We start from the raw sequence: 12,801 nt of genomic DNA, 5'->3' as shown, positions 1-12,801 counted from the left end.
CTAACCAATATACCCCATTTACGCTAACCACACTACGTTCTGGGTTGTAATATTTATTCTTGCTTTTCTTTCCTTATGGCCGCCGTAATTTAGAGGCTCTGGCTTATGCTAGTAAACGCCAGTTCAGGATTTCAGTCCCGGCTACATCGGCTTGTATTCAAAAATCAGACCTGGGTGCTGGGATAATGCTGACATCAACAAACCACAATAAGACATATACACAATACGCAACCATCCGCTACGACCCGCCGTATGTATGAAAGCACAGCTTTTGAAACCAAACATCTGTAGATCAATCTACCTTCAATTGCGAAGTATCTCGATGTCGCGAATCGAGTGGACGCGTCCCCGACTGGTGAAGGGGAACGCTTTCGCGTGCAGGTTCGAAGAAAGGAACCAAGAAATCAAACAAAACAAAACGAAGCTGTGTTTATATTTTAAAGGAAAGGGAGCCAATAGAAGAAGCGAAAACACTAAAGAAAACACACACTAGGCACGCGTAAAACACAACAGGTAAAAAGGAGAGAGTTCACCGGCTACAAAGCGACCCAGGTGGTGCGGGAATGCCTTGCAGGTAGCACAGACGCGGGTTGGCGAGTTGCGATGCGTCGCTGGCGTTGCGTTCAGGAAGGCGGTGGTAGAGAGCCAGGAGATGAGGAACGGAGATGGACACGGGAGACGCTGACGAACTCGTGTCAGCCGCCCCCAAGAACTGAGCAGCTGCAGCAGGAAAACTGTAGCCAGGTTCTGTCGACGGCGTTCCGCAAACACCGTAGGCTTGTGCAGCCTATCCCAGGAAGCCTTGGCTGCTGCCTCTTCCGACCTCGAAATGAATGCAGTAGGCCTGCGTTGTTGATTCAGGGAGGTCCACGGCAGCACAGACCCGAAGTCTGACGGCTGCCACCTCCACGCTTGAATGAGGCTTAATGGTCTTGCGTCGGTGATCCAAGGGAAGCCACTGGCAGCTGGAACCCAACGGCCGACCGCTGCCCCTTCCACGCTTGAACGACCAGACGTGCTGCGGTGTCTTCCTCAACACCTCGGCTAGCTGACACGTCAGCTATCCGCTCCTCGTGCCAGCCTCGCGCACACCGTACGCACGCGCACACGCGCAACGCGGGGCTGGCACGCACGGCGCTCCGCTGTCCGACGCACCACAGCCGACACGCCGCGTTCCGAAAATCTCTGAACAGTCAAGTGTGCACATCACACTCGAGCGGTGTTACAATTCCCTTAATTTCTATCGATTTTGCATCCTATGGACATCGCAGCATCGAGCCGTCATCAACAGCCTTCAGCTTCTATTTCAGACATAATATAGCCGAAGGCTATTTGAGACATAAAACATAATATAGCAGAATATACTGAGCGTAGTATTTTAATGCAGGATCTTAGTATTCTGTCTGAGATATTATGCTTTGAGGACAGGTTTAATCTGTAAGTAGGCGGTCAAACGTATAGCCCAACATTATCTACATGTCAGATCGAGACTCGCAGCACCGACAACTACAGCATGTAGCCGAACTGTGTCTCTTTAACACTGGATGCAGCAACTGCCTGCGACAGGAAAAGCATTTTTGTCAGCCAAGCATGATTTCTCGGAGCGTAAAATTGCGGAGACATTTTCAAGGAAATCCATTTCACTGACTGTTTGTAAAAGCCTATTCAGGGCGCTCTCTATTGCGCTTTGCGCAAACTCTGCATGCCAAAAAGTGCCAACGGCTACCTGAACCCGAAGGGAACGTGAAGCAAGATGATTTTTCAGAACTCAACGCCGCAGCTACGCTCCTGTAGACGCAATGTCTACTCTTCCTTATGAAGTGTCTTTTTTTATTGCAGATGATTGGCTCTCTCCCCCATTTAGTCGCCATGTACACGTCGAGCGAAGATCCCTCTTTCAGGTGCCTTACTGCCACTCGGACGCTCTATGACCTCAACAAAATGGTGGCAACCTACGTCTGGCACCTAAAAGGACTGGGCGGCAAGAGGTCAGTCATTTCATTGTCTTATGGAAATGACAAAAATCACAAGTTAATCCAGTATAATGCACGTGACTCGTCCGTGCTAGTTGAAGCGGTAGTGCCTGATATTGGCTATGCTTTCGGAGCAAAAACGTGTGCTATTACCTCCACGTTTTTCGCGGTATTTTGTTCCTGAAGGATTAGTGCCAGCATAACTTTTGTAGCATTTACGCTTTTTTGTGAAATATATATATAGCGATAATGGGAAGCTTTCTCACCACCTGATTAGACAGAACGGGGCCAGTAGCAATGGGTGGAAGGTTATTAAAAATATCAATCAACTTTGATAGCACAAATGCGCGAACTCACCCAGCTGCTATAGTCCTTTCGAGAAAATTTTCGCCACATGACTTCAGAGGACTGAGTTGTTGTTCAGTACACACCAGAAGGACAATCATTTGAGTGGCAATGAAGGTTTAGGCACCAATGGATTACTACGCACCGCAGATCTCGTTCAAGCGCATGCCTGTGCAAATGTCCTTTGTCTTTTATTAAATTCTCTGTCGCATTTTTTCTTTTTTGTCGGAGCAGGAAAGATTCAGCTTTTCACATAACTCCTGGTAGTACCGTTGATCAGGTTTTTTTCACTCTTGACGATGGTGAGTACTACTTGTCTACGCTTGAATCTTCTTACTTAACGCGTAGACGTTACATTCTGGCATTAGAAAAAACGTGTGCTTATGTACGCTAAAGGTGTAATGTTAACTATAAAGTCAAAAACGGATCTTGACCGATAAGGCGTACTTTAAAACAATTAGAGCGCTGCTCTTGTAAAAATAAAATATGTATTTGAAATTTTGTAAAGTATCTTTGTTTTGAAGCTGTTCATTCGTGCTTTGGAGCAATTTTGACGAAAATGACTTTCGAAAGGCAGAAGCGAATAAAGCACCAATATGCATGCCGGTAGTAAAAATCTACAAACTTTATGAGTGCTTGTTTTGAGGTCTTCAGAATAATTTCAGGTAATGAACAATTTTTCACTAGTCGATAATAATTGTATGCAATGCATCACATGATAAAGCAAGCAAAGGATGGCAGCGGATTAATTTAGTTTTATTTTTATTTCTAACTTATTCGACTCCATCGGAATGAAAAAGCACGGTGCGGCTGTTTTGATTCCATGTAAAAGCAGTGGCTTTAGCAGATGTGCAACTCGCCACCTTTGAGTGAGCGGCCGAAAGCCGTAGTTTGTAATCGACTAAGAAATGTCCAGACGATGGACATTAAAAGCACCCCAAAACAAGCTAAATTTGGCCTGGAACTGCAGGATATCAAACTCTAATGAAGCAAGCTTCATATTTCTAAAGTGGCTTCATATTTCTAAAGCCGATTTCTCAGCAATAAATGCGCCTTTTAGACCGCGACAAATGTGACTACACACAGAAAGGGACATTTAATGTGAAAAAAATTTGCATTGTGTTGCCCTTAGAGACCCTTAATAAATAAAATTACTCGCCTGCCAAAGCAGTGGTCACAGTGGGTTTTGCTGGAGCTATTATGCACACAAGTGGGTCAGCATAGGCAACGGCACTCTGATGATGTTCCGGACGCGCTTTATGAACGTACCTTGCAGCGCCGCTCGAGAAGCAGGGCATGAGATTTGAGAGGTTCTGTACAAAGAAAGCTCTCCAACCACGCAAGAAAGCGGCTTTGCCTGGCAGACGTTAGCTCATCAGTTTTCACTCGTGCGTATCTTGTTCTCCACATGCGTTCCTCGCCACTAAGGCTTTCAATCCACGTCGCCGTATCCTGCACCAAACCAATGTTATGAGATATGAATCCAGCGGTCCATCTAAGTGCGCGCAATTACAGGTACTAACGTGACAGTCTTCCCTCTCTAAGAACTGGCTGTGACCTATAGAGTCTTCCGCACTGAATGCAAAGACCTCATCTTAGGAATTAGCCGGTCACTTTACTAGACGCTTTTTCCGCCTTAATACTTGAGGCAACTGAAAGCACTACACTCCATTAGTTAGATACGCCAAGCAGATGTGTCCGCAAGCAGTAGCCACGAGTAATGTCGCACATCGTGTTCTTTGGGGTATCAACAAATATCTTTTAATGTAAAATACAATTTTGCAAGCACAAAGTGTACCTTCTCCGCCTCCTCTTCCGCGATGATGCCTCAGTGGCAATAGAGTTCAGTTTTCTAGCACCCACACTAGGTTCACAACCAGCACCTAAACCGCCCGATCAATGATATTTCTACGCACGTTCGAGAATCTCAAGGGACCTAAATTGTATCGGACCCTCTGTACGCATTGCATCTCACCACGGATTGTTCCTTGGAAAATGTGCATGTAAATTTTGATTGGTCGTTGGCTGTTAAGCTTTCCCCCAGGTTCACTGCAATTTATTTTGTCGTCATGCACATTTGCTTAACCTCTTCGTCCTCCCAGTGGGAGACTTGCAATCTGCTCAACCTGCGGCATTTAGGTAGCTCTGGGCCGTTCATTCCATTTGGAACAGCGTGTACAGGCAATTAGAACATTTAAGTGATAGTGGTACGAGGGGTTTTCACCTAAGCCTATGGTCCTGCTCACCAGAAGGCCCAATCCTCATACTGACCAAAAGCAAACGTCGGCAGTGGCGACCTTATTCACAGAGCGTTAACTGGTAGGACTGGCCATTCTTAAAAACGCTATCTGTGATCTATACCCTAGCGTAGCGTACATCGTGTGTCTGTTTTTGCGTGTGGCGGTCCACACGCGTCTGATAGCATTCCTCCGTCTTGTTTATTGTTCTAAGAGGTGGCTGTTAGTGCAACGTTCCGATGAAGAATGACGACCCCGAGCTCGCACCACCTCATCCGTAAGCTCCAGTAAATTGCGCTTCCGCGGAAGAAAAAAAAATGAGTGGCAGGAGGCTCAGGGAGCAGTATAGATTAACTTCATTCTTTGTCTTCGCAGCTGAATTCTTGGTCGTTATTTTTTGCCGTCATCTCTATTGCGTGGCGATTGTTCTCTGGTGACGCGCCCTTGTCTCTCCTATCTCGCCGCTCACTGACCAGCAGCTGCGATAGCTTTGAGGAGTTTACAGCTTTGGGCAACGGTGCTCATAGTTTGTGCCAGATATGCCCAGGCCAAGCAATGCTCCCATGCCGTTCGACGACCGGCAATGGCGAGCCGGACGCCGACAATAAAACAGATGAACTCAGGCGGTGGTACCATAGTGAAGGCGGTCGGAGCACCCCGACTAACGCACACGGAAGCCAGCTTACGTGGCAAACGCGCGATGTCCGCGAGGTACGCGAAAGAAATTAATATTCACTGTCTGTTGTGATGCATAACACACAGCGGATAGCGGTGACCAAGTTTCTCGATTTTTTATTCATGTCGCATCGCGTAATTAAGCGTTTACCTATGATAGCTCTTGACTGAACTGTGCTAGAAGAGGAGCTTTTCTTTATACAGAATTTTTTCAACAAAATTCATTGTTTCGCGCTCATCTTGTATTCATGTGTTGTTTTCAAAGTCGCTGAAGTAGTGAATAAGTTCGTCTCGACACTTCGCTATAGATTCATAATGAATAGTAAAGCGCAAAAAGACGAACACATGGAAGAAAGCCTTGTTGTGTGTGGTCTTTCTTCCAAGTGCTCGTCTTTTTGCGCGTTAGTATCCAGTATGAATCTACACCAACATGCGCAACGTTTTGCCCTCCGTCGCTTCGCTATAGACGCGACCACTTTATTTGTGGCCAGAATTGGATAATCAATGGTTCGAAATATCACCCTCTACACCAACATCCTACTGGGAACGTCTCCCTGCCGGTTCACAAAGGCTCCTCCTTCACCCGTGCGCTGCTGTTAAACACGACCCACGGCCGAAACGGGCACACGTGTAACAGGCTACCCGACACCCATAGTCCTCTCGCCGTGGGTGACGCTAGTGCGATTCACTGGGCCCGGTGTGAAACAAACGGTCGTGTTCCTGTGTAAAAGTCACGCGAGGCTTCTCTTGGTAGGAGGCAGGTACGGCCCCTGGCATCATCATCATCATCAGATTGACTACACCCACTGCAGGGCAAAGGCCTCTCCCATGTCTCTCCAACTGACCCCGTCCTTTGCCGAATAGCCCGTGCCGAAATATCCCTTAAAGACGCATCATCGTCGTCAGGACAATAGCCTTCGATATGCCATTGACCACATGGCCGCTCCTGTCATTACCAAAATTACAACATGCATCTGCAATTTCTCGCCAAGATGATTCTATGCAGCTTTCCTCCCAACCACACCTGAGCACTGCCTTTATAATATAACTTAGGAGAGCACTATGTAGGACACATTTCTGCCGTTTCTTTCAACAGCATGCGTTAAAACCGTATATAGGGTGCTTCACCTAAGACTTGACACAATTTTTTAAAAAATAGGCTTTTTGAGACCGCTTTTGTCGGCATAGCTTTGTCTGCTGTGTAGTGCATCAGAATATTGCTAAGGCGTACTAACTAGCAGGCTGATCACCAATTATTGAATAGTTAACCTCCTAACTCTAACTTTTAGCCTTCTTAATTATTGAGAGACATGTAACCCACTGTAACTAAAATCCCTATCAGTTTTTAGAGCTTCGAAAACGGGGTTACCCTCGGCATTGTGGCCCAACAAATTCTGGCTATTTCTACGAGTCACAAGCATTGGACAGGTTTCTTTGCCTACAAGCTTCTCGAAAGCTCGTGTATTTTGGCGCGATGTAGCCTAGGATTTGCTGAGCCTCAGCGCCGAGGGTGACCGCGAAGTCGAAATTCTAAAAACTTATATGGATATTATTTACGGTGGACTACACGCTATCAAAAAATAAGGAGCCCATAGTAAAAGTAAAAAGTTAACTATTCATTATTAGTTAACCAGCCTCTAGTTAACACGTTTTAGCGGTATTCTCATGTACTACACTGGCGACAATGCTATGCATCAAAAAACAAACTTCTAACTCAAAAAGCGTATTTTTAAAAACTGTGTAAAGTCTTCGGTTAAACGCCCTTTATAATACGGCGCATGCCCGACTATCATTCGCAACCAAGTTGGAATACTCCTGCGGTGCCCTTTGTTTTTACCACTGCTGAGGCAAAATTAGGCCTAGCGTTGTGTGCGTAGTTACACTATGCATGAAAAGCTTTAGTGGCCTCATGAAGTCATTCAACGGAATATTTCAGTGCTTTTAGAAATAACTTCTCAGTTTATTGGTCCACTGGATTTATTCTGCTGCCTGTCCATGTCATTCAAACCTGTTCACTCGCTTTTTTGCAGACGACAGTCAATTGTACACGGCCTATTACAACTATAGTGACTACCACAACTGCCTAGTTGCCATAATTCCATACGGAGGGGACGATCGTAAGGCACTCACGCATGATTTCAATAGAAACTTTAAATGTGCGACACAGCACAGCAAGGTGTAGGCGTGCTTCAACTCTTTAAGAAAATTTATTTGCTTGCCTTATAAGTTATAGATACGAAGTGAATATTTCACTCTTGTGATATTTCTGCTAAAGAACCCTTTTGCTGCCCTGTAGAGATTTATAATCCCCTCAAGTACCTATTAGATAGGGTATTACAGAATAGTTTCAGGGTTGGTTCTCTGGCGGTCTTCAGATCGAACGGTCAAGAGTAATGAACAAATCTGAAAGCAGAGTGGGCTAGATATTTGCTCTTTATACAATGAATTGACATGATGGAGTAATATGAAGTGAAGATAGATTATGGTGCACTGTTTTCTTTAAAATTTGTAAGTGGCGCTGGACAAGTTTGGTTACTTCGACGGGATGATTAACGACAATTTTCGGTTCTTGAGCACTCAGCTATCATCTAACGTGATGCAACACAGTTCGGTTCAGTCTTGCAGTGTGTTCGGATCAGGCTTGCAGTGCTTTGACGCATAGAAAAGCAAGATGGATGAAAAATCAAATAGCCGCTCAAATCTGCTTAATGAATCAGGACTGATTCCAGTGTGCTTGAAAACGGTAGCTAGGCGAGGATAGCCAATGGGTGTATGTTTTCCAGCCGGGGCACAAAAAGTGTTAAAAAATATCACCACAAGGTATCCTTGCCACTGCCTAAGTCCCGTACAACATCGTGCTATCTGTTATTAAGCGCCACCAGTTCGATCATTGTTAATGTCAATAAATCGGCAGCATAATTATCTTCTTTACTCAAATAAGCCACCCAATAAATTTTGACGAATTATGCAACTTGAGAAATTCCGCTGGTTACAAGAAAGACAAATACATTTATATGTCACGTCAGAGTATTTCTGATGTCCGCGCAAAAAAAATTTTGGCACCTTTTAAGGCTTGACAGGAACGATAGAAACTTTCCATCTTGACAACAAAAGACTTAATGAGTGTGTTACGCTATAAAATACTAGGCACAAATTGCGATATAAACTGTGGGTGCCACTGATGGCAGCGATGATGTGATACATCAACCAAGCGTTGCGGAACAAACGCATAATGAATAAAAAACTACTTAGAGTTTGGTTGTCATAATTTTAAAATCTTCGTAAAGCGCATTCCTGAGAACGTAGAGAGCTGCTTGTTGGAGAAACCCGAGTTTCGGTAAAAGAACAGCACTTTTAAATTTTCACGTAAGAATAATAGCAAGAGCCTTTTGTAGGTAGACGTTATTTAGTTGTTACATGGCCTCAGATGAGGCGTCAGATTGGAGTTTGCAGTTCAGCAAACACAGCTGATTTTTATCTCACACCGGATATCTTTTACACTGTTGTTGCCTTGCACAAAAAGGGAAAACCGTGAAAGATGTGCTTTGTTTTTACAAATGAGGGTCCTTGATAAATCCAGTTCTTGCTGCGTGAATGCCAAAAACATGTTTGTGGCACAGAAATTCTCTTTCCCTTTCCAGCCTAGGTTATAATCTTGCAGTACGATAGAACAAAATAGTTGAAGATTTATGCCGCTTAAAACGATTTATTAGTATGGTCAGACTACTTCCGTCGGCGCCTAGCATATTAAACTAGATATTGTGCCTTGACAAAACGGTTATGGTTCTACGATATCTAGCCTTTGGCAGAAACTCTCAAAAACAAGTTCGCTTAATTTGCCATGACAATACTTGGAGAAAAACAGTAATAATCGTGGTAAGCTCTTGATAACGAATATGGGAACTGCAGTTAAGGTATGGTGTTATTGCAGTGCGGTGACTCGAATTTAGAACCTTCAAAGCTGTTCGCGATTTTCGGGCAATAATACCAGCTAATATGGTCACAAAAGCAAGAACACTTGCCCATTTGGGAACCGAATAAAACGCCTTGCAGGCAGTGCCGGTTTTGTCCATTTATGCTTTCAAGTGTTTCGCGCAAGGACGTAGTCGCATGCTCCATTTAGCATTGGCAGAGATGGTGGCGTCATTGGTTAAAAGTAATTAGGGAGGCTTAACCTTCATAAGTTACCAGTTAGCTTCAACTACGCAACTATCAGCTGCATTCAGTAATTATCAACGTAAATAATTACGTAAATAATTACGTATTCGTGTTAAAATATGCGCGGCAGTTTTAGTGAGAGAAAATGAATCAATTCATTGGGGTGAATGTTATGTGATACTGATATTTGTTGTGGCCCAAGCCGCAGTTTATAATGCCTTTAAACAAGCGACGACATGCTGCCTCCTCAAACGAAGTGGAAGTAGCCACAAAAGAATTTCCGCATCATTAGTAATGTTTGATAATCTAACAGCTTTTGTAACAATAAAGCCTCCATAACACGTTTACTGCCGGATATGTTTCAGACCTCAAGCACTTATGGAAGGTTTGGCAACAGTGACGCAGCTATCAAGTTGCGTGAGCTAGTTATGGCAGTGGAAAACATTATTTCTTTAATCGTGCTTTTTAAGCTTCATCTAAGTGTTTAGAAAATCAAATTCGTCTTCACAAAGAACATGACTGCCACATGTTGTTTCAGTGACCTTTTTTATTCTTTTTTATCTTCTTGATGAAGGCGAAATGGAAACCCAGGTGTGTTCTGCGATGTCAGCGCACCTTTAGGAAGTCCAGTTGGTCTACATTAATCGTCATAACTCATGCGTTGCTTCCCGCCGTTAAACCGGACATTTAACATTGTTTATCTTGCATTCTATTTCAGTTTGCATGCTGTGGGTAGAAAAAGAAGTGGTGGAAAGGATTCCCCAAGATTGCCTGGACCAGTACGAGGACACCTGCGAAGTGAGGATTCCGGAGTACACGAGAGACCTGTGCAACTCTGTTTTGGAAGAGTAGACACATCCGATCTCGCAAGATGCGACTTGCCTCGCCATGCTTATCTTGAATAAAATGCACTACAGCAACACGATGAGCAAACCGAGAATTCTGTGCAAACACAAGAGTGCTTGAGAAGGCTCTTTTGTACCCACACTTTGCAATCGGATTTTCGCACGCCCCCTTTCTTACCGGCGCTGCGCTGGCGTTGTGACACTGAATAAAGGAGCCACTGTCATGGCGTGATCAGTTAATGCGTAAAGTGACCAATATATATATGTCCTCTATGCCACATATTTCGGGAATTATTTTATTTATTTATTTATTTATATATTTTATTTACGACCTACTGCAGGCCGTGAGGCCCAAGCAGGAGTGGATTACAGAAGCAGATCACAAATTGAGCAATTATACCAATATGCTAACAGAACAAAACCAGTGGGAAATGACATAAAAATACAAAAACAATCAAGCAAAACAAGCTAGAAAAAAGATAACAATAGTCAATTATCAGGTAACGAGGCCGTACACACGAAGCTGGTAAGCTGTTCCAATCACTGATGGTTTGCGGAAAGAAAGAGTGCTGAAATAAGTTAGTCTTTGCAAAGTAGGCGGCCAGAGAAAGCAGGTGGGAGTGTCGGTTTCATCTGGTGTTTTGTAGTATAAGATACGTTGAAGAATTTATTCCATGTTTACGGTTAAATAACAATAAATTATAATTTCAACCGAAGAAACTTGCGCCGGGTCTGAAGGGTTGGCAATGAATTCGACTTCAATAATGCAGAGACTGAAGCAGTTCGATTGTATTGCGGAAACATGAATCGCACAGCTTTCCTTTGGGTGCGCTCAAGTCTTTTTATGTTAGTGACAGTCTACGGGTCCCATGCAATACACCCATATTCCAATTTCGTCCTTATAAAGGTTTCATATGCTAGACTCTTAACCTGCAGTGCTGTATCTTTTAGTTTATGCCGCAACAAACAAAGTTTTCGTAAGGTAGACGAGCAAGTGTTAGAAATGTGAGTGTTCAAGCTTAAGTTGTTTGTTAATGTAACACCGAGATATTCATATTAATTAATTTCTCCTGAACACAAAAGAGAACAGCATTTAAATGGATTGAGTTTTCTTAAAACACCTAGTAGGACAGTCTCTTCAAAGTTAAGTTTCATGCTCCATCGATTACATCATGCGTTGATATTATTAAGGGACGTGTTTAGTATTGCCTGATCGTCAGCTGAGCGCGGACCTCATGGAAAATAATAGTCATCAGCCTACATGCGAATCTGTACAGGTTCATCAACTACATCTACAATCGTTGCAATATATCAAAAACAACAGCGGCTCAAGCACACTGCCATGAGGGACATCAGTTGCGACCGGAAGAGCGCGAGAATCATCTCCGCTAATAGTCATATACTGTTTGCGTTCTATGAAACACCTTGGTACCAAGCAATGAAGAAATCTGGCAGTACTATCAGTTGAAGTTTCTCAATTAATTCATTTTGGGGTACTTGGTCGAAAGCTTTGCTGAAATTCAAGAAAATTAAGTCTACCTGGCCGGCCCTATCCACGCCGAAAGCAAGAAAGTGAATCTGGTGACTAAATGAGTAATCGTAGAAAACCCTTTCCTAAAGCCATGCTGGTGTTGCGACAGAATGTTATTTTCTTGAAGAAATCTTGAAATGAGGTGAGCCACGATGTGCTCCATGACCTTACACGAAGAGCATAATTTGGATATGGGGCGGTAGTTGCATAAAGAAAGTGGTTCACCCTTCTTCAGGACGGCCACCACAAGTGTAGTCTTCCAATCATCAGGTGTCGACGCAGTTCTAATGGAAGCTTGAAATATAACTACGAGGAACTTGCTCTGTGTTTCAGCGAAATGGCGAAGGAATGCACCAGGTATACCATCAGCTCCCGGTGAAGATTTAACTTTAAGTCTGAGCAGCATGTTCAGTACTCCTCCATGCGAAATCAAATCAGTGACATTCGGGAAATGTGACGGGAATGTTGAAAATGAAGGCTCAACGGGCATGGAGAAAACACTGAAAACAATATTTAAAATGTTGCAATAATCTTGGGAATTGTGATTACAACACCGTTATGAGATATTTGATGCACATGTCTGTCGCTTTCCTTCATAAAGTTCAGGAAGCCTTGATGATCCTCAGAAATGAAGTTCGGGAGAGTAGTATTAAAATAAAAAGACTTTTCTCATATAATGGCGTCGAATAGAGCTTCGCAAGTTTCGTTGAAAGCATTCGATGCTGTACTTTTCTGACGTAGGCGTTTGGCCTTCCGTTTTAAATGTATTATATGCCTGTTGATCCATGGCGTATGTTTGGCCTTTTCTTTATTTGGTCGGGCACAAAATTACTGAAACGAAAGTATCATAAATTCTTAAATTAGTTCCAAAAAGCAGCACCATCATCATCTGAGAATTCAGTAGACTGAGAATCTAGTAATCTAAAATGGCGTCATCGTCAGCACTCTCAAAATATTTCACTACTTTAACCACCAGATAATTTTTCACGATTTGGGAGCACTTGCTAGGCAAACAGATAGCATTTTATGATTGAATA

The 12,801-nt window shown here is 43.5% G+C and overlaps 1 protein-coding gene across 1 annotated transcript; it reads left to right on the top strand.

The window, feature by feature from the left end:
- Positions 1–1,839: 1,839 nt before the first annotated feature.
- On the top strand, positions 1,840–10,240 carry LOC149327534 (uncharacterized). The gene is made up of 4 exons (XM_089564906.1): positions 1,840–1,988; positions 2,553–2,620; positions 7,261–7,347; positions 10,107–10,240. Exons 1-4 carry the CDS (start codon positions 1,840–1,842, stop codon positions 10,238–10,240), a joined length of 438 nt encoding a protein of 145 aa, XP_089421032.1.
- Positions 10,241–12,801: the final 2,561 nt, after the last annotated feature.

Source organism: Amblyomma mixtum, chromosome 10 (genome assembly GCF_055824585.1).
Source record: "Amblyomma mixtum isolate Tamu chromosome 10, ASM5582458v1, whole genome shotgun sequence".
Lineage (NCBI taxonomy): Eukaryota > Metazoa > Arthropoda > Arachnida > Ixodida > Ixodidae > Amblyomma > Amblyomma mixtum.
This window is presented reverse-complemented; position numbering and strand designations above follow the sequence as displayed.